Source organism: Apaloderma vittatum, unplaced genomic scaffold (assembly GCF_000703405.1).
Source record: "Apaloderma vittatum isolate BGI_N311 unplaced genomic scaffold, ASM70340v1 scaffold4139, whole genome shotgun sequence".
Lineage (NCBI taxonomy): Eukaryota > Metazoa > Chordata > Aves > Trogoniformes > Trogonidae > Apaloderma > Apaloderma vittatum.
Genome location: NW_009735636.1, coordinates 1 through 22,006, shown reverse-complemented (window position 1 = coordinate 22,006; position 22,006 = coordinate 1). Strand labels below are relative to the sequence as shown.

General features: G+C 38.5%; 1 protein-coding gene across 1 annotated transcript; it reads right to left on the bottom strand.

Annotated features, from left to right (window-relative positions):
• Positions 1 to 896: 896 nt before the first annotated feature.
• Positions 897 to 5,847, bottom strand: CXADR (coxsackie virus and adenovirus receptor; the record flags this gene model as incomplete). Its single annotated transcript, XM_009876640.1, has 6 exons — positions 897 to 1,393; positions 1,704 to 1,842; positions 2,182 to 2,304; positions 4,317 to 4,472; positions 4,863 to 5,067; positions 5,631 to 5,847. Coding segments are annotated over 6 exons (1,108 nt in total), but the record flags the coding sequence as incomplete, so codon positions are not given.
• Between the last annotated feature and the right edge of the window lie 16,159 nt (positions 5,848 to 22,006).

Sequence of the window (22,006 nt, the reverse complement as noted above, 5' to 3'; positions counted from 1 at the left end):
CATGAAACTCTCACTCTGAAAAGTCTAAAAATATCTGTTCATAATATTTCAGGCTTTTGAAGAGGCAAGAAGAAAGGAGCTTTCAACTCCTTGCAAATTCATATAGAAAGATATTAGCATCTTAAGTGAAGGCTAGCTACTGCTCACATGCATATGGGAAAAGATGATCTAACTTCATTGTGGAAACAAGAGGACCGAGATCAAGTACCAGTTACTTAACAGTTTTCATTAAAACCTCATGGAGCTTATAGCTAATCAGTTTGGAAAAAAGGAATAGCACTGCCTTAGAATCTAAACAGGCTTTGGAAAACACAAGGTACAATTAACACCTGTATAAAGATATTCATTCTTACTGTGACAGTAACAGTTGATCTATAGATTTAAAAGCTTAGATACCACTACCAACAACCTGATAGGACCTCTTGCATCAGATAAGTATTAAGTTATCTGATGTGACTACAAGTAGTTATTACAGAACAATTCATGTTTCAAAGAGCTTGCAAGGTCTCCTGTCACATTTCCACTCATTGAAACTTTAAAAGCGGAACAGATTTAGTAATTGAACCAGTCAAAAAAACCGGTAGCTCCTGAAATAAGAGCTCAAGAAGTGATGCAAACACATTTTACCAGGTTAAAGAACTGCATAAATACCCAGTTTGAACAGAATCCAAAGTCATCCTCAGTATTTCCATGCCCTGCAACTACATAAGACAGTGGCCAAGTTCAAATATTTCTGTTATTCCAAAACTGAAAGTTTCAGAAACTCTGAGAAACTTCATGGTCTACATACAAAAGCTTTTGTCACGTCTCACTTGTGCCTTGCTGTTACATATTCAGAACTGCGCATTAGCTGACAGTGTCTCTTCAGCAACCTACCAGAGGTCCAAATACTTTCAGTGTCCGATATTAAGTTAGGAACTTCAATGCTTTTAGCAAATAGTTCAACTGTCATATACTAATAACTTTAAAATTAAAAATCAGAAATGGTGGCTTTTCAAACTCACTTGTTCATTTTCTTCAAGGAAAATTGCATGCCATTGTTTAAACGAGGACTGGAACATGGTAGTTTTCTGTAATACTTAAAATGAACACTTAAAAACTCCCAGCATTTAAATTAATAATATTTTATACTATGGACCCATCTTTGCTTTGTGCTGGAATCATCACAGGAACAGCTCCCATTCTACTTAAATTAGGTGCAGCTACCTTTGAAGGTGCAAAGGTTGGGTTTTGACCAGGAGTACGTTCAAAGTCTTCACTTGGGACTTGGCTATATGGAGTTTTGGAATATCCTTCCATATTTGAGGGAGACATTGAACCCAGAGAAGAACGATTGCTGCCTATGTAGCTGCGGGCTGTTGAGCTGCGACTTTTTGGAGGTGGAACATCTTCTCTGAAATAAACAAAAGCAAATTTTCAGTTTGCTTCTTTCTATTCTGACACAGTAGCTAAGAGGCTCAGATATTACTTTAAGTTAAAAAAAAGAAAAGTAAGCATTCATTGTCTTTAAAAATCTTTACTGAAATTAGGCATGACTACCTACACAATACTCAAAACAAAGTTCTCTGACAAGCTGTTAGCATGTTAATAAGCTTTCCAGATTAAGACAGAAATCTCAACTGTTAAGTATCTTACTCGCAGAAATACACATTTAAAGTTAATCTTTAAATAATACCGCTCAGAAACTAGAGATCTGTTGTTACCTGATATCGTGATGTACTTCTTTTTCATATTTCTTCTCTCTGTGTTTCTTACAGCAACAGAAGACGAGAAAAGCCAGTATAGAAAAACCCAGCAGAGTTGCTATAATAGCTCCAGCAATTATACCAGCTGTATTTATAGCTAGAATAGATAAATAACAGTATTGTTTGTTAAGTGTTAAATTTATATGATCAATTTCTTTTCTCTTAACATTAAAACCACTGTGTTTCCACATGATCCAGGTTAACAGTATATCATTGAATCACAGAGTGTACTCTCCAATTGCATGCATTTCTAACAATAATAAGAGTTACAGCTTTCTGCATAAAACCCAACATTTTGGGAAGTAAAGACTTCAAGTGGCAACCACTAGTTACACAACAAGGGTGGCTTTTTTAACCTTTTAGGAATTTAGAGAAACAAAATTATTCAGTTTTAATACACAGAACGTTATGTGACCATTACACAGCAATTACTTACGAGGGGTGACATTCAGCTCAATAGAACATTCATCCGTGCCAACTCTGTTTGAGGCAACACAATTGTATGTACCAGAATAGTCTTGCGAGGCATTTTTCAAGAGAAGTTCCCCTGCATTTTTATCTACAAACAACAAAAGATAGAGGTTTACTATTTTCCAAAGTTTAATTCCATATTCAATGCTACAGAATTATTAATCCAGCACGTAGATGAAATCTTAACTAAAAATACCATATTAAAAATATACAAATAAACCCAAAAGTTTGTCATGCTGCAAAAATACTATTGTTTGTAAAAGTCCTTTCCCTTGTCAGAAATTTATCCCACAGCATTTGACTTTAATATTAAGCCTACAGACTAACTGCTCTGTTGCTGGATAGGAACAGATGCTTAAAATTGTCAATTTTCTCATTCTAAAATAAAAAATATTTACTGCATTCCAGAAGTACCTCCTTCTTTTCTTTCTGTTCCAAACCGATTCTACACAACCAGCTCAGATGCCTGCAGAACCCATGCTCAACACAGGTGGATCTAACCTGAACACTGCACCTTAGTGGGTGACCAAGGAGGTGAATGCTCACACGGTAGGAGATAAATCAGTGAAAACAAAGATTACTCCCCCAGGGCTTTCAAAGCCATTGACCGCTATCTTTGTGAGATTCTACTGTATGAACCTCAATTGACTTGCATGCTTTAATTGCCAATAAAATTGCCATCAGCATTGCAAGAGACCACACCACAGGAACAAAGCACCACACATACTTAGCTCTTCCTGCCAAGAAGCGAGAACAAGTTAGGTTCTGTCTAGATTCTTGCGAACATGGTTCTGTGTCCCCAAACAGACATTCACAAGCCCAAACTGTTGTTTTATTGAGTTACATGCCACTTTTGCATACTTCCTCAGTTATTCTTGTCCAGCATGCATATAGACAATTTTTTTGTTGTTTTTGTTTTGTGTTGTTTTTTTACCATGAGAGCAACTTGGGATATGGAGAAAGAAAGAACAAAACAACAGAAGCTCAAAGGTCTTAAAGTAGTACAGAGAAGGACATTAATGATCAACTGTTCATTGCCAAAACAAGAAACAAGAGATATCAAATAGCACTACCAGGAAGCAAGTTCAAAATGAAGATCAGTATGAGGTTCTTCATATGTAGCTGATTTGAAGAGATCTGTTTTAAGATATTACAGGTTCTAATAGACTATAGAAGTTTAAACAAAAAGTTCACAGAATCAGGTTTTGTTTGGTTTAAATCAATTAAACTGAACCCACATTTGAATTTCCTGAGTTATAAACTACAGGAGGATAGGAGATCCTTATGAGGAAGAACCACATAACTTCCTATTCTCCCTTCCCTTCACATCCACTTTGGCTGCTCTTAGACACATGATACCTCTTTGCTCTCTATGTCCTACACAATCTAGGTTAAAATATATCTATCTGTAAGTAGATTCTTAAACTGCTTTATCTGCAAGCAATGCCCACTGCCTCACAGTTTAAGGTTTTCGTAACTACAGAGAACATCAAAAAGAACCAGTACTGAGCAGTACTCTTCCAAAAAAATATTCCAGAGTAAGTTTCACAAAGTCAAAACTCACAAATGAACATTCTGTCATGAAGTTATCACAATAAAAATCCAGCGCTAGCACTATAATAATTTGGAATCCATCCATGAAAAATTCAGAATATCCAACTCTCTTGTATGTCAGATCTTCTAAGAAGAGGGTAAGCCTTCTCTTCTCTGTTACTTGACAACTTCACTGAAGACAGCTCTAATCATTGGTCTAAACTCTGTTCTGACTCTTCCCTACTCTCCAGTTTAGCACAAAACCAGCCACATCAGCACACAAGAGAACTCAGAACACTCAGGCACGGGTAAGCATGATTCAGCATCCGAATGGTAAGAATCTCATCTTGAAACATTTCCTGGTATGAATAAAAAAAAATAAACCCCAACTTGTTTCAAAGTCAGTTAATTACCCAGTGAGAGGACAGAAGCGTCACCTATCTCGACTACTGATATTAACTGATATTAAGCATGAGATGCTCACAAGTCAAGTCAAGGTAAGCAAAAAAATATAAACGCAAGCTTTCTTAAATATTTCAGAGAGTAATAAAAAAAGTTTGACAGTACTCAGCACGGAAGTGGTGGGAAGCTCCTGTGTGCCTGATACTCTCCTCCAGTCATAAGACAGAAGTGGGGATCCTTCTTCTGATGCACATTTCAATATAACGTCTTTTCCAACCTCCTGTGATCCTTCAATGGAACATTTAGTTCTTGCTGGCTTTACTAATAAAAAAAAAAAAAAATCATTGAATTAATAACAGTCACAATTAAAATGCTTCTTAGTTGTGTTCTAGTAAGTCAGTCCATCTTGCTGAAGATAAAGCTCATGCAACAAACCATTTCTATACATGTTATTTCTATGAAATAACAGACAGGTGTAGAATTTTTAAAAACGCTCATTATTCTGAATATTATCCCCTCACCCCCCAGGAACAGAATTATGTCCACCCCTCCCAAAGCCTCAGTGACTCCATCATTATAGATTTAGATATGCCTAACAAATTCTATAGATTTTATAGATTTGCCTAACAAATTTTTGTTATAAACATCACAGATCAGGTGGAATAAACACAAAAAAATGCCTCTGAAGGTTCAAGAAAAGCATTATCTTACCAAGTACGGTCAACTGTATTTTTTTGCTTTGAACTCCGGGAGCCTTCTTCACTTTGCACTGGTAAGTGCCAGTGTCTGCTGCCTTTAAATTCAGGATATCCAATGAACCATCACCAGATTTGGGATCAGGATTAGTAAACTGCATCCGTCCATTCATAGCAGCATAGTAATTGTTATAAATCCTGTCTACAGCATACATGATTATCTGTTGAAAAAAGAAATATTATTCAGAAATCCACTTCACATGTAAACATTCAAAATAATTTGGTATCTTCAAACTCTTGACAGTTTCTTTCTACTCTTTTAAATAATTCCATAGGTATGACACAGCCAAATATCTCAAGCTTCACATTATGACCACACACATTACTCTAACAAATCACTCCAACCAAACACCTGCCCAAGTAGCAATATGACAGCATTGATTGAAAAAAAAAACTGTTTAAAATTAAATCCTCATAAATCAGTTTTCAATCAGGAAAATAATGCAGGTTCAAAAGTATAGTTTATTTTTTGGAACTGAAACATATTTAATTTGAGAGTTCTTCTTTACAAGGCAAGTTTACACTGAGAAATTTCTCAACTGTTCACACTTAATCTGCTATTCCAAAACTTCTACTACATTTCATATGACTGGTGCTTCAAAGTAATTTAAGATCACAAGCATCTCAACCTGAAAAGGTGGAAGTTTAAAAAGTCAGTAACTTACCTACATTGACCTATCCAAACAACTGAATTAAAACTATTAAAAAAAAAGCCTCTACTTACTATTTGTTCTTTCTTTTGATTATCTGCTGGTATCAATACCCACTCAATATCTAGTGGGCCTTCATCTTCTTCTGAGACTACAAAAGTACATGGCAATGTAACTTTCTCTCCTTGTGCTGTTTCAAATGATTTTTCACCTGAAGTTATACTTAGGCTTCTTGTTAGACCTAAAATAATAAAGAAAAGAAATAAAAATAATTTTAATGGTTTAAAAACACTTCACATGCAGTCTTCACTGTTGTTTATTATATATTAATATGCAATTTTCCTCCTATATAGAAACAATGCTTAAGAGATTCTGTGAAGCATGTTACTGAACACAATGCAAAGTCATCTGCTGTTCATTTGGAATCATATCCAACAGGCAGTCACATCTTTCAAGCCATACAATGAAAAAGAATCTATATAATGAGAAAACCAGACTTTGATTCAAAGGCCTAAAGCAAGATTCCCCCATATTACAAGAAACACTGGCTTCCCTCAAAATGTGTGTAGACCCACACATGGCAGTCAGGAAGCAGAAAGCTCCCTTCACTCATTACAGAAAATACGTTTGGCATTTGTACATTTACTGTTTTGCCCACCTTACTGGGTATCAAGCTTAGATTTTCATGGTCATTTTAGGTGTTTAAGTTGTTGCTGATCACGGCTAGACAGTCACACAAATGTTACCTACGTCACAACAGACACAAGGCCACCAGAGTGGTGCTTTGGTGCATCTGCAGAATCCCAGCCTCAGACGAAATAAAATTAAAAACTATTATAAACAGTGCATTTATGCTCTAACTTGCATTTCTATACTAGCTCAACTTATTAACTTATAGTCCTCCTGTAGCTCTGTAGTGCATTTCTGCAGTAGATTGGACTGCAACAGCTATCCTTCTGCCTTACTAAAATTTTGCTCTGCGTTGAATCTCTGGATTCTCTTCCCGATGTCAAAACAACAGAATCTTTAACAAGTATTTTAAAAAAAAAAAAATTAGGAAGAGAAAGCACCTGACATTCTCAATTCCACGTAAAAGCCTGCAAGAAAAGACCTGCACAATTGTAAATTACAAACATACAGTTACAAACTAGGTAAGATTGTTTTTCTTGCTACCATTCATGGTATTACTCTGCAGGCATTACCTTCATTCCAGGAAAAAAACAAACAAAAAGTCCAACACATACACAGAAATACTCCACCCCACTCCGCCAAGAAAAAAAAACACAACAACCCAAACAGAAACCCACCAAAACCACAAGAAAACAATTTGTGATACAAAAGAGATTTAAGTACAATGTTTCTTACCAACCCACAAACATCTTTTCATCGATAACTCTAATGGGTTTGTATCACCTCTTTTCTGACCACAGTAAACATATCTGAGGAACTAATTCTCTGATACTAAGTTCAATTAATATTACTTCCTAAATGATCTCCATGAACACTGATTGACTTGCCACAGATGTTATCCCCTTCTAAAGGATCCTTTCAGACTTCCAAGTGTAAAAGTAACCATTCTAGACCTCTTAAAAAGGTCATTTGACTAGTGAAACATATTACAGTGTAATCCTTAAATTTGGTTAACTTTGCAGAAACAAAGACAACATTACTACTAGCCATCATGTCCAGAAATGAGTAAATTCAGAGTATATCCATGTTTCCATAAAGCTTTCCACAGAAGCAAAGAATACATATTCCCAATCTGTTTTTCAGTGACTTCCATACTCTTCTGTTTCCGTTTCCCTCACTGTCTCAGTAGGGAACTGTAATTCAATATTCTCAAGTTCATCTCCTAACTGCATTTCAGCATTTTCATTTTAGTATATTATAGAAGTGAGATGGGCTATCAAGCACAGTTTAGTGACTGATGATGAAAATACATCATGATGTTACTTCCCTAAAAGCCTCAAATCCATAACCTGGGAAGTTAAAAGCTTTCATTCTGAAGTAAGAGTTAATCACTGAAGCAGTAATTCTGCTCTGTGACAGCATCTCCAATAACAGTTACTTCGCTATTTGAAGTTACACAACACATGACCACAGAACACACATTTGCTTTCCCCTCCCTGCAAGAGGACCTGCTGAGGATTTCACAAAGCGATCAGTAATTCAAGTAAGAAGAACACATTGACATCTGTTCCATCATAGTGGGAGCTGAATTCATACTGTGGAAATGCTACAACACATCTGTACTATTAACAATATTAAAATCTCTCATTATCAGTTGACACCTACTGAAACACATAACATGGCTGAAACTGGACAGATGAGTATTCATACGTTGATTTTTTAACTAATTTTCTAAACAAATAGGACTTGTACAATCAACATTTTATTTCTCTCCCTATTTTGTCATTACTTGTTCATCTCCGACAATCTCAGAAAAATACAATAGTAGAAATAATGGTCCACTGCAACCAGAAGTCCCTGAAGTTACTTCTCACATAGCTAAGAAGCATTATATTCTTCCCATTATATCTCTTGCCTTTTCACTGCCACACAACTCCATGTGAGCAAAATTTCCAAGTGGACATTACACAAACTATTTGTCGTTCACACATCAACAAGGGCAAAATAACCCCCACGTTAAAAGCTAGAAGCACTACATTTCAAAGACATACTCCTAGGAAACTAGGCTCCAATAGTCCTGCCTATCACATGGCAGTTTGCCTGAAGTGCTTCAAAAGCCACAGATAGCAAACAGTTCAATCACACTGAATGCAAGTAAACATGTCAATGGAAGATGAAGCACATGAACCTCGGGATAGCTCTCAACAACCATTCCCGCATGTGAAGCTTGCGGCACACATTAGCTGATATGTGAGCTACCCAAATATGGGTCTGAGCCTTCTAAGGCGCAGTAATTTTTCATAAATTTCAACTTCTTTCTTACTGCATGTTTCCCAACACCTCATTTTTATTATATTAGTGCTTTCCAGTCTCTTTCTTACGCTTCGAATGCAAGCATATAAAGCTATCTTCCACACTTTTTTTCCCTTGTCAAGATTAGAATGACAGGCAAAAGCAGCAGGCATCTCAAGCTACATGTCAGAGCTAGCTTGGTTTGAACTAAGCACCAGCAATACAAGGGAGTGGTAGGTAATACTAGCTGGAGATTCCCTTCTGCAGAGAAGACACGTACATCTGCTGTCAGATATGCCAGTGAAGAGGGTTTGGCCAGATTCAGCATGTTAGACTGCCAAGGGTCCTCCACTAGTACCCATTACTACTATTACCACCATTCTTTTTTTGCCCCCCCTCTTTATCCCATTACTATTACCTACTCACACTATTAACAAAGGAGACATGGACTCAATCAAGAGTGATTAGATAACTCCAGAGGCAAAGAAGGAGTTCTGATCCCAGCTGATGTTTGTTCTCCTTACTCTTTCCTGTGAAGGAGAAAAGGCTTGTGGAGACACATCCTGCAAGCTAACAACTTGCTGCAGTCAGTGTTTCAATTTTTACGGCTACAAGTACCCCTCAGAAATGAGAGCTGCTGTGCTAGAGACGGGATCCGCTTAAAGTGGATTAGGAACATCCATCAAATCTGGTGACAAGCCCTTTAAATGACAGGTCTATCAGGGAATGGTGATAGTTGGCAGTTAAGGGAGGGAAGAGAGGTTCAGACATGTTAAGCACATGGGTCAGGTTGGTGTGAGAATGAGAGACCTTGGCAAGGATAAAACATGTTGAAAAGGGAAATACCTCCCTCCATACACAGAACTAAGACATGCAGGATGGCTTGCATGACTGAGGCTTTGTCACAGATGCACAGAAGCTTTTTAAGAAAGCCAGGAAGGAAAGAACAGCAGGTGACTTGCCCTCTACCTGGAAGGAGCAGCTGAAACACAGAAAGCTGTTCTACAGGACAGAAACCAGGCTGGTTAAGAGCTTGTGAGTCAGGATTACAGGAGAGGTCCACATGGCAACATCACAGTCAACATTTGTTCCAAATCATTTGATCAGGATCAGAACGCAGCTGAAGTCTACTTCATCTACTGGAGGGCTAACAAGCAGAACACAATTTAGGAGGCTTCTGAAAGATTTCAGGGAAAATCAGATGCTAGGTTGGTCAGCCCACTTGATACTTTCCTGTAATTGCTTTCAACAAAAAAAAAAAAAAGGGAGAACTTGCTGGGGATGGGATCAATGGCAGCCTTGACTGTAGTGTCCATGAAATAGTGGAGTTTAAAATCCTGAGTGAGGAAGTCACATCGGATGAGCAAGGAGGGCATCAGCCTGCACTTCAGAAGGACAGGCTGATTTATTCAGCAGGGAGAATTCTGTGAGACAGAGTTCTGAAAGGCAAAAGAGCTCAAGAAAGCTGGCAGGTATTTAAGAACAACTGCTTCTAAACATACAAAAAGTATGTCCCAGCACTCAGGAAAATAAGCAAATCAATCATCAGCTTGCCCTAAGGAGGTGCAAGGACAGTCTACCAAGGGAGGAACACAGAAATACTGCCCAGGCACGCAACAACCCTCCCAGGGATGTCTACACACAACCAAAGCTGAAAGAAGCAAGGGACTACAGCGCAACATGAAAAGCTTCTACTAGCACATGAGCAATAAAGACTCAGAAAGGAAAACAGGACAGGTGATTTAGTGACAGCTGACGCAGACAAGCCCAAAGTACACAGTGTTGACTCTGCTTGGAGCAGAAGGTTGGATGACTGAGGTCATGTCCAACACAAACAACTCTGTGACTTCATTAAAAAAAAAAAAAATCTATACGAAGTCGATGCACATAGTGCATTTTCTCCAAGCTTTCTCAAGCTTCACCTCCTTTAGTTTCCACTCAAATCAGGAAGATTCAATTTCTTTTCACTCCCTTAGTATGCTCCTCAAAACACAAGTGGATAATCTGTGGCATCTAACTGCTAGTACGTGGCAGGCATACATTTTGTCAAGCTGAGTGAAGATCGGTATTTGTTTTGGTCAGCAAGGCTCCATGGATAAGATTTCAAGCCTTTTCCAGACTTGTTTTAACACATCAGAAAAATGAGGGTTCCTGCAGTCAGTTATCACACTTATTCAAAGATGCTTAGCAACTGAAAACAGAAAACAATCAACACAGAAGTGCAATTGGTCCAAATGCATGAATATTGTTCTCCAAATATTTTACAAGGAGAACACGTGTGACATTCATTTGGGGCAAACAGAAGACTGAATCGCTGACTGAGTGAGAAAAGACAAGTACCATGCCTCAATGCAGAATAACATTATCCCTTACAGAAGTTTGTATCAGAACAAAGTAAGATGTCAATACACATTTTGAATTCTGAGCATTCAGATTTAAGTTTCTTAACATGGAACAAAATACTCTCTGTGGAAAACTGACCCTAAAGAGCATCACAGACTATACCTGCATGACTAAACAAGTTTTTCACATGAGTTCTGAAGAGGTGCAACCCAGTATATAGCATCTTTAGAAAATTGGTATTTCCCTCTGAATTTCTGAACATACCTTCAAACGTGACTAAGTGGAACACAGTCTAGCAAACTGCATTATCAGTGTTTTTTAACAATAATCTAGGGAAAATGAAAGGTTTGACAGAATTTTATTGAAACTGTTTTCCCTCATAAAAGAATCTTCAACACAGAAAGCCGACAAACAGAATTAAATGGGGCAAAGCTTTCTGCATTCCAACATAGATACAAGCAGAACTGTGATATATATTAATAACAAAGCAAATTTTTATTAGATTAATTACTTATGCATTTAATATTTTCTTATTTAAACAAAAAAGCTACAGGCTCAGGATACACTGAAATTCTGGATTGCTGGCTTATATAAATTTAAGCGTAAATTTAAACTTGGCATCAGTGTTTCTGGCATCAGATAGTGCTATGTTACAGAAGTGTTATGTAACCCAGCAGACACAGTCCGTACCTGAACGGGTAAGATGGGAGGAATACAATCAGCTGGAACCACAGGAAGTATAGTGGCTGATGTACACCAAGGGGCAGGGGAGCTGCACTACAAAGGCAGGACCGCCACCAAGTTCAAACTGATGTCTGAAATGGCAATCACTAAGGAGCAAAACTGCAGAGCAGCACAGACCGCTTCTACATGAGGCAAGAGTTGAGTTCAGAGACGCTGCTGCACTTAAAGCCATGTGGGATCCATCCACAAAGTACTTCAACTTCACTAGCAGCCTCTCCAAAAGTCTGACTGCTTGCCAACACCTGCTTGTAAATAATGAATGGTTGTAAATACATAAATGCTTTTCTTCATAGAATGAGGCCTTAAGTACGTGACAATCAGATATGCATCTTAATGCTTTGAGAGATAGAAACTATAAAATTCACTTAAGAGACGGTTAATCTTAAACTTCTTTCAAATACAGATTATAGATGTAACCATGATCAAATCTTTTCACGTGACAGACTTCAGTGCCAAGAACTACCTCCCCATCATCTCCATGTTATTTCTGAATACACCTCTTACCCACATTTAATCTACTTTTTTCAGCTAGCTCTAATGAAACTATAAAGCCAAGTCCCCAAACTCCTCCCTTTCCTACCTCTACTCAGACAGAAGTTCTACGTTGTCTTATTTCAAAATTGCATTTCTGAAATAAGGCTCCATAGAACTGAGGATGTCTGCATCTCCTGTTTCTTGATTACAAAGAAGTTCAGTAGCCTCAAGTGATGTCAAAACAAGCCTGTGCAGGCAGGGTGTTGCGAGCTAATGAAGTAACTGGATTAAAAGCTGCCTTTGCAAAAAATAAATGGAAGACAATATTTGGACTTTACTCATTTTAGTGATCAGCACCCAGGATCTAAGCCACATGAGCACACCAAGACAGCTGCAGCTTCCTCACACTGTCTTGCCACAGTTTATCATAACTAACTGCACCACAAACTGCATGCTAGCTTTACCAGTGAGACCCTTAAAGCGTGAAAAAGCCTAGCTTCATATTTGGGTTCTCACAGTTTCCAGCATCTTACCTCCAACAGCAAGAGCAAGGTCTCATTACAGTCATATTTTTTAGGAACTTGGGTCCAAAATGGTATGAAGCTTCAGTGTATCTAATTTTCCACGTGTCATAAATGCTACAACTTCTGGCCAGCATCACCATATCACAAAAGATCCTGAAAACATTGTGTCCCCAGTCCTGGTGAGGTCTAACAAAGATTAAGGTAGAGTTAATCCCACTTCACTTTCTGTAGAAGTTATATCAGGCTTCAGAAATTCAGGCTGAGCAACTTGGGGGTACGGAGAGTGACAGGATAAGAGTCAATTCTAGTTTTCAACCAGCTCTAGTCATACTTATTTTCTCAACTTCTCTGGTTTTCCATGGGACACCTGACATGGAACAATACAACAAAAGGTCACCGAAGAGTCTTCTTTGACTTGATAAGCATTAAAGGAACAACTGCAGTAAAGAAGAATAGCATAAGTTTAATAGGACACAAAAAAACCCAACAAAAACCAGTTGTCTTTCCTTTAAAAAGCAAATTTGACATATTTGGGGACTTTTGATGTTAGATTGAAACTTTAAAATTCTTTTACAGCCACAGTACACAGACATGGTCACCAAAAATCAGGACAAAATCCAAAATACCTATTAGCTCAATACGCATCCTATGTACTTAGGTACTGAAGAGCACTTAACCTCGACAGCAACCTCATCTGAGGGAAAGGAACAAGCAAGTAACAGGCAATGAACTACCAAAAAGCAGATAATCATGTAGCAGTGAATAAAACAAGAAAATAAAGAATGGCACAGCATTACTCCACCTGAATCTATAGTGGATATATATTCAAAGAGCAGTTTTGACTTTAGTATGTAACAATTTTAGAACCCTGCAGAGAATTCAGATTTTTAGGATAATCCACTGCTGGTAAAGAAATTGCAAAGCTTTCTGTAACAAAGAAAGTACTGTCCTGCTCAGTGTTAAACAGTTAATGTTTAATATGCTATACAGATCACATTTTTCCCATGCTTCACAGTCTGTGGTTATCATACAATGCTACAATACAAATTTCATAGAAAAGCACAGCTCGCATTAAGTAGTTAAAAAAAAAAAACCAAAAAAACAACACAACATCTTAGCATCAAACACTTCTAAAGCTAACATTCCCAAAGAAGATAAAAATTTGCCTCTGTACTAGCCTAAAACCACTAGGCAGAACACTGACTAGTCCCTGAAGACAGAGATTTAACACTCAGCAAATAATGTTCACACCTGCATTTCATACCTCCCAGGATAGTGTTCTTTAAGCTAATCAGAGTCACAGATCTTAGTGAAGCCCTTCTGCTACAGACACAGTAAAGATACAGCTTATAGAGCCAGAGAAAGTAAAGTCAACCCAGGAATAAAAGCACTCATCTAGAAGAGAAGATGTGGGCTCCCAGTCCTTGTTCCAAACACAGTCTCACCCTTCCTAGTCCATTTAGTCCCAGATTAAAGATATAAATAGTTCAGGAAACTAAATCCACAAAGCAATTCCAGAAGAAAGGAGTTTGAATTTTATATGGACACTTAGTGTCAGGAGAGGCAAGATTTTAAATCATTCTCACATTTCATCTTAGCTGCCTTACCAATAGCACAATGAAGCTGAGCAACAAAACTCCCAGAACTCTGGTCTGATTAAGTTTTCAAGACACTTTTTCCACTGGTGGTGCAGCTAAAAGACTTGTTTGCATGAAGGAAGGCTCTGCCAGAAGCTGCAAAGAGAAGGCTTCTGTTTCAGAAGCACTTAGAGCAAAATACAGAAAAAAACTCTACATGTCAGAATAAACCTGGCAAAGTTCTACCACCTGCATAGTCAACTCTGCTGCTGCTAGATCTCAAATCCACACGTCTGGATTTCCAAACTTTACTTCCCCTGAGCAAGCAGAGGGAGGCACTATGTTTCTGGGATACATTCGCTGGGCAAAGTCTACCAGTTGTTCTTACCCTTAAAGTAATCAGTGTGGCATTACTTCTTCAACTTACGGATTTATTTACTCCTTATTTCTGACTTTTTTCATCTGCTTGCACAATTAAAGAGGACTCCACTACTAAGTCTTATGTTCCTTTCTACCGTCTGATCCACAGACTCACAGAAGAAATGTGGCCTTTAGCAACCACTGAAATCTGGCCAGTTCCAAAAACTGAAGTTTTGCCGCTTTAAGCTCACAATTTCTGCAAAACAGCTCAAAAATATCTATTCTCCCTCAGAATACCAGAAACACCACCTTAATATGACTTGCTTTGAACGGAAGCCAAAGCTGAAGTAATGCTGCATTTGTGTAACCTGAAAAATCTGACAAAATACATCTATTCAACAATAACCATCAAGTTACCAAGTATGTACCAGAGTTCATCTGAATCCATAAACAGTCTAATCCCACACACAAAAAAAACCACCAAAACTGAACTAAACAACAGGGAAAAGGCTAAGTATACTTCTTCAAAGGCAGAAAAAAAAAAAAACCCACGTTCTTTCAGTCTGGATATCCTCAGATAGCATTAAATGAATAACTAGCCCTAATTCATGTAGTGTTGTATACCCATGCCCCAGTTGAAAACACACTGCACAACTAAGATGTTACTCATCCTCATAGTCTAATAAAAAAAGTTCTTAACTTCAAGTCTCACAGAAACAGAACTACAAATAACCCCAAACCTGCAAAGACATAGCACAAGCTTAATTTCATTCCCAACTGCAATTCACCAAGGTCAGCTGGAATGGTTACACAACTATTAAAAACCCTAAAAAAAATGGTTTAAAGCTTTACTGATCTTTCCCTCCCCTCCAACTTCCACTTCTTCCCTGACCACCCCCTTTGCCTTCAGATTCTAGCCCACATCCCTTTCCTCTTACAAGTGTCCTTGTGCTCCTTACTTGTTCAGCACATTCTTGAAGCTTTTTTGTTCCTAAACCTAAAGTCATCAGCCGAGTTTCCTAGCAACTAGTTGATGACCTTACTCAAGAGGGACATGCTTATCAAGTTGAGAGAGGGAGCATTTGTATCTCATTACTGAAGGAAAGGATACGCTTTTGGGGGAGGGCAGCATAAAGGGGGAGGGGATACTTAAAAAATGGGATTAAACTTAATTTTAAGCACAGGAGTACAGTATAGCCAAACCTCTACAGAAGCTCACTACGAGTTCTTAGTTTTAATGCCTGGGTCACATTTAAATGATACAGCACTACCTAACCGAACCCGTAGTATTAAGGGAACGACAACTAGAATACTTGGGATTTACTGGGGTCCTGCCCTCTCATCCTCGGGTTTGATCCCATCACCTCACTTTACTCCAGTATAACACTTTTTGCATAAAGACAGAAACCCACAGCAAAGAGCTGACTCCACTAAAAACTGACACTGCACACAAAGTTTTGCTTTTTCTCTCCAAGCAGGCTTCTCCAAATGCAGGTCCCCCAAGCGCAAGAAAAGCTGTGAGGCTCCCCCAGCCTTAATAAGGGTTTGCTTACACCACCGAGACTCCCCACCCACAGAGAGCGATTTCACCTTACGCCTACACTATCCAGGCTGCTTCCACCACTCTGGGGAAGCTGCGCTGCGCAGCCACGGCATGCGGCATGGTTTGAAAGGGTGAGCTCACCCAACAGGCAGACAACGTGCTCCAAAACAAAAGCTTTCTTTTGCAGCAGCTGAATGGGCACAAGCAGCAGGTGCGCGAAGCTGCCCCGACACGAGGGAGGTAAGAAGGAACCCAAACGCCATCACTGAAAGTAGCAACGACCTCGACACACACATGAAGTCACACTAGATGTAACCGCATCACATCCGTAACATAGCTAGGTGTAATGTGTAACTGTACCTTCAGACTGCACTGAAGAGGCACTAAGGAACCAAGAAATAAAACAAAAAACTAAATTTAGAACCCAAACCCTGACGTGACTTACACAAAAGCCTACACCAACTGCACAGGTCGTTTTTGCTTTTAGCCCTGAGTCACTCACTCTCCCATTACAAATGGATATTGAAGGCTTACACAGTCACGAAAGCAATCAAGTCACATGATTCGACTTTTTTCCTGCCAATTTGATGGCATTTAAAAGGAAACTGGATGAAGCAGCTCTTTTGCAACATGAATGTGTTAGGTACATCTGTCAGTCAATGCATTGGGGAGTTAAGTACAATCAAACACTTAACCAAGAGCCATATTATTTTCACTTGAGTAAAGAGGTTTTGGCTCTTCCAAGCTACTAAACAAGAAATGCTTTTTCCTTGAACATGCCAAGTTTTGCATTAAGACTGAAAATTATTTCATTTGCTAGTACACTATGTTGGAGTTTTTCGTTTGGGGTTGGTGCTGTTTTGTTAAATAGAAAGCATCACAATGACAGAAAAAAGCGGCTGTCTGCCCACTTTTGCTTCCTTCCCTGTCCCCTCCATGTAAGAAACAGCCAGAAGGGCAAAAGTTCAAAGGATTAGAATATCCTCCCTAAGTAGCCACAAAGTTAACGAGTCATTTAAAAATGTAGGGACTCTTTAAAATATATACACATATTATTCTTACATGTCTTGAAACAACTGAGATAAAACATTCCTTATGCTGTTAATACATCTGAAAGGAAGAACTGAAAATGCAGGATTAGTGAATGTATCAACTCCCAATTCCAAACTTGCTCTGCACAAGTTAAAACAGTTGTGAATTTATGAAATTCGCATCCTTTTTTCTATGCATGCCAAATATTTCCTGTTGATTAATCATCTTTCAACATACTAAGCGTAGGCTTTTAGCTATAGGGCATGAAAACCATATTAAAAATGGAGCAGCAAGAGCAACTGCAAAACTTGAGACCATTAAGTACCTCAGGTGCTTCTTAACAGTAGCTAAAGGACATCACAGCACTGGTGAATGGCTTCAGCCTACAGCCAATGAAGCTCTGAATCTTGCCTCTTTATCATAAAAGTTTTGAATGTACAATCCAGTAAGTACATAACATTAAAAAAGTCAGTACTAATATACTTTACCCACATCGGTCTGACGTTTCAGCTAATTCCCTTTGAGTTAGATCAGTAATAGGTGAAAAACTGACCTTACAAAAATTGACTTTGCAACTCCCTGAACTGGCTCACCATGGAGCCAGATAAATGCCAGGTACAACATGAAATGGGATACAAAAAATAATCTCTGAGGTAACATCTAGCCATTCAAGTGATTGCCTGATTTTAGTGATGTAGGCAGACTCCCCAGCTAAGCTCCCCCCAGGCCACGGTTACAATAGACATTTCTCTCCTATGGGAGAATACTGATCAAGTAGAATGGGTTTTCCTCCTAAAGCTCTTCTGTCATCGTTCCTGTTATTCAGTCCTGCCCTGTAGCAGGACAAGTTGTCAATACTCTTTTTTATTTCAAATCATGCAATCTAACCAGTTAAAAAAAACACCATCAAAGTTTTAACCAGCCTCAGCCCAGACCCATTCACCATGCACTCATGCAATCAAAGCACTTGTGCAGTAAAGGAAACGGCCAGCAAGGATGTAGGGACTGGTTATGTTCAAGCTGCTATTGAAACAGGTTTCCACAGAACTACAGCTTCACTGCCACTTACTCCCATGGCAACAGGCTGAAGTGGCTCTTCTTATAACCATCCCCTAAAAGACTTAAACTAGTAGAAAAAGAAATTCCCTAAAAGGTAGAAAGAATAAAAATTAAAAAGAGATAGCAACGAAATTGACATTATGACGGGAGAAGCATTTTTACAAGCTGGTGAGCCATACAATTGTTGAAATTCCTCCTAATCTGTAACACTTCACACAGCACCCAAAAGCTCCATGAAATTAATCAGAAACTGCAACAAGAGCACAAAGAGAACCTCTGCCATTAAAAGCTTATAAATGCATGCAAGCAACAAATGATTACTTAGGAAGGACAATGAAAAAATACTAGCCCCAAAACCAACTTGCCTAGTCTGTACAAATCTCTGTGAGCACTGTGGCAAATGAGCTTTAAAACACTCCAATACTGAGGCAGATTTGAAGATATTTACTTACAAGGAATTTCTCAAAATATGAATGGAATCAGTAGCAAAGCGTACAAGTTCTTGTATGAAATTTTTTTTTTTGTAAAGCATCAGTAGAAGCTAAACTATCCCTTTAAGACTGGTAGTTTCAACTCTATATTAAGCAGACTTGGCTTTGGAAGAGGCTGAGACAAGCACTGAATGTCCGTGAAGACGGATGGGCAGCTGAAGTTTGATGCAACACAGGGGCAGCCAGTGAGAGGTAGTAAGTCAAAGGAGACTGAAGTCACAAGCTATAATTATCTCTGCAGCAGCATTCCAAACACATAAAATACCTTCTGAATAAATACAGATTAGTTGATGCAAAATGACTAATTCAAATCTCATAGTCAATGTCACAGCAGTAACTAGATGATTAAGTCAAGTTTTTCAAACTTGAAACATTTAAGATCCATTAGTTGATGCAAAATGACTAATTCAAATCTCATAGTCAATGTCACAGCAGTAACTAGATGATTAAGTCATCTCTGCTTAAAGTTTTTCAAACTTGAAACATGTAAGATCCAGGAAACCGAGGAAAGGAGTCCTGAACTTCAACTAACTTTTCATGTCAAATAACACTTAAGAAGAACTTGAACCACGCATCTTGTTACAATGCTCCACAACGGATGAAGTGTACCAGGTTTAGCAATTAAGAGACTGGGATAGAACCGATCATTTAGCTCCTCTGGTAGTCAAATTTCTCCTAATTTAAGCTTCTGTAAGATCCTGTTGCAAGCATAAGAACATGAACAGGCTTAAGTTTCTTACTATAGATATTTGACAAAGTGTACTAGCTACCAAATGCTGACTTACCACATCTGCATTAGGTTCTGCTCCTGTACACACGTTATTGGAAATACTTTTTGGAAGTTTAACGATAGGAAATAGCCACAGACTTTTCTCAAAGATTACCTGAACTTTATTTTTATTTAAAAGCTTAAGACTCTATTAATAACACATCACATGTTGCAGAATTTCAGTACAATACTAAATTACTTCCTACTATCATTGTAAAAAAAAACAACCCCAAAACAAAAAAAACCACCACCACAAAAGCAGCAATAAGAGTTATCACTACATACTAAAGAAATTCCTTCCTATTTACCTCAGAACTCTACTCAAATTCTCATCCTTGGTTTGAGCATTTATGTGCACAGTATTACCACTCTGTATAACATATTTTCTCAAGGCTAAATGGATCACTACGTATGTAATCCCTTTTTTATACCCACACAAAGATAGATACTCATCTGCCTGTGTTAACATCTCATAGTTACTGCAAATTTGTGTTCTGCTATTACATGTTTTAAAAAGTTTAACAGCAGTAGGTCATTATTTTATTTGTTAAATCAGAATCACAAGTTAGGCATCTATATTTATTCTCAGTCTTCTAAAACCCTACACAAACCTGAACTTGCTCCAAATGGAATGCAATGATTTACCAAACATTGTATAGCCAGGAAGAGGTTACCAGCATGTACACAGTCCCCCTGAAGCCACAGCATAGGCAAACATGTGCTCAGTGCCACTGACAATGAAAAACAATAGACTTTCTTTACATTAGCTCTTTGAGATGACCACGTATTCTGGAAAGCTTAGAATGAGTCAATAAAAAAACCAAACACCCAGATTACACATCCATAAGACCTAACAAAATGATCTGCCAGCACTTAACACCACGACTGAGCTTTCCTCTTCAAAAGAGAACTCTGTATTGCCCTTTGGAAGACAATTTAGCACCAGTTATCACAATAAAATAATTGAAGATCTGAAGAGATACATAATTTCTATTACCCTAGTCCAGGATTTGTTGATGAAAGCTCATATTGTCACGACAAATGATGATGAAATGAAAAACGTTCACCCAAGTTAAGCAGAATTTGCACGTTTGGGGGCTGGACTAGGTGATCTCTAGGGGTCCCTTCCAACTCAAACGATTCCATGATTTGGGGAATCCCCAGCTACATAAACTGAATAATCATATGCAGTTATAATACGTACCAAAAGACCCTTCAAACGGCCATCAAGTTCTCCCTCACTACAGACTAGAGAAGAATTAGTACAATTAGAAGAGATCACAGGATGCAGAAATAGCTGTCCAAATGTAAATTCATACCAGAAGTCTGCAAAACAGCAGATGACTGAATTTCACTACATCAATCTGCTTAATGGTCGTCTTCCATAAGCACCAAGGCAGTGATCCACCTCACTCACAGTACATATAATTCTACTCACAATAAGCCTTTTTTCGCAGCTTTCTTTGCATGAAATTTTTCAATATAAATCTTAACTTCTAACTCTGTCAACCAAATACTGGTAACTTGTAGAAACAAGACAGATGCTGTGCAAGCACTAACTCTGCTTAGAGAAACAGAGTTCATGCAGAGCTACAGATACCTTTCATGCAGAAGATCAGTTCATCATTCCATTCTAGACATGGAATTTCATTTCCATGAGTAATTTCCCAAAATAGAGTGACATCAACAAAGGCACTAACAATTCAACAGGAAACAAAAACTGACCTCCTGACACCACTGATACACATTTTACTGTGAACCTGGACCTCCGCAGGTGTTCTGTGATCTTTTGTAGCTTCACATAAATTTGGGTCAACTAGTGGAATTTTTTTTATTTTTTTTTTATAGGAAACACTTACATGGCACTCTGACAGAGTTTATTGTAGGAACTTAATAACACCTAATGTTTGAGATGAAAAGCATTTGGTACTTCTCAGCAGCCCAGGCACCTTTGGTTTGCTTTTGGGTTTCGGTTTGTTTGTTTGAGATTATCTACTCCTTTGTTTTCTCTCAGCAAGAAAACCAAATGAGTTTAGATACACTTAATCTAACTCTCTTCCTCTCCCCACACCCTCCAATTCTCTGTGTTTTCTCCAGGGAGTTCTATCATTCTGATTCTAGGAGTTCAATCATGGTCATCAAGCGTGGGACAACCGGGTTGCCACGGCTCTCTGGAAGCCACCTGGCCCTTCCACTCCCTCAGCAGAGGGCCAACCGTGGAGCCTCATCCAGACACTTAAACAGAGCTCTTAACACACACAGGGTTGGGTTTCATAGAAAGGCCTAGGCTGGAAGGGACCTTAAGAGATCACCAAATCCAACCACCCTGCCATGGGGACCAAGGCCTTATCCACTTGAACACCTCAAGAGAGGGGGCATCCACAGCTTCTCTGGACAATTTATTCCAGCGTCAGCCTACCCTTGTATTGAAGATTTTTTTCCTAAGATCGGATCTAAACCTGTTTTCCTTTAACTTAAATCCATCTCCCCTTGTCCTATCGGTGGATACTTTTGTAAAAAAGGGTCTGGGGTTTTTCGATCTAAATTTCTTCGCTCTTTTTTCCACCTGGCTTTTCACTCGTGGCGCTTACCCGGCCTCACACGCCCACACC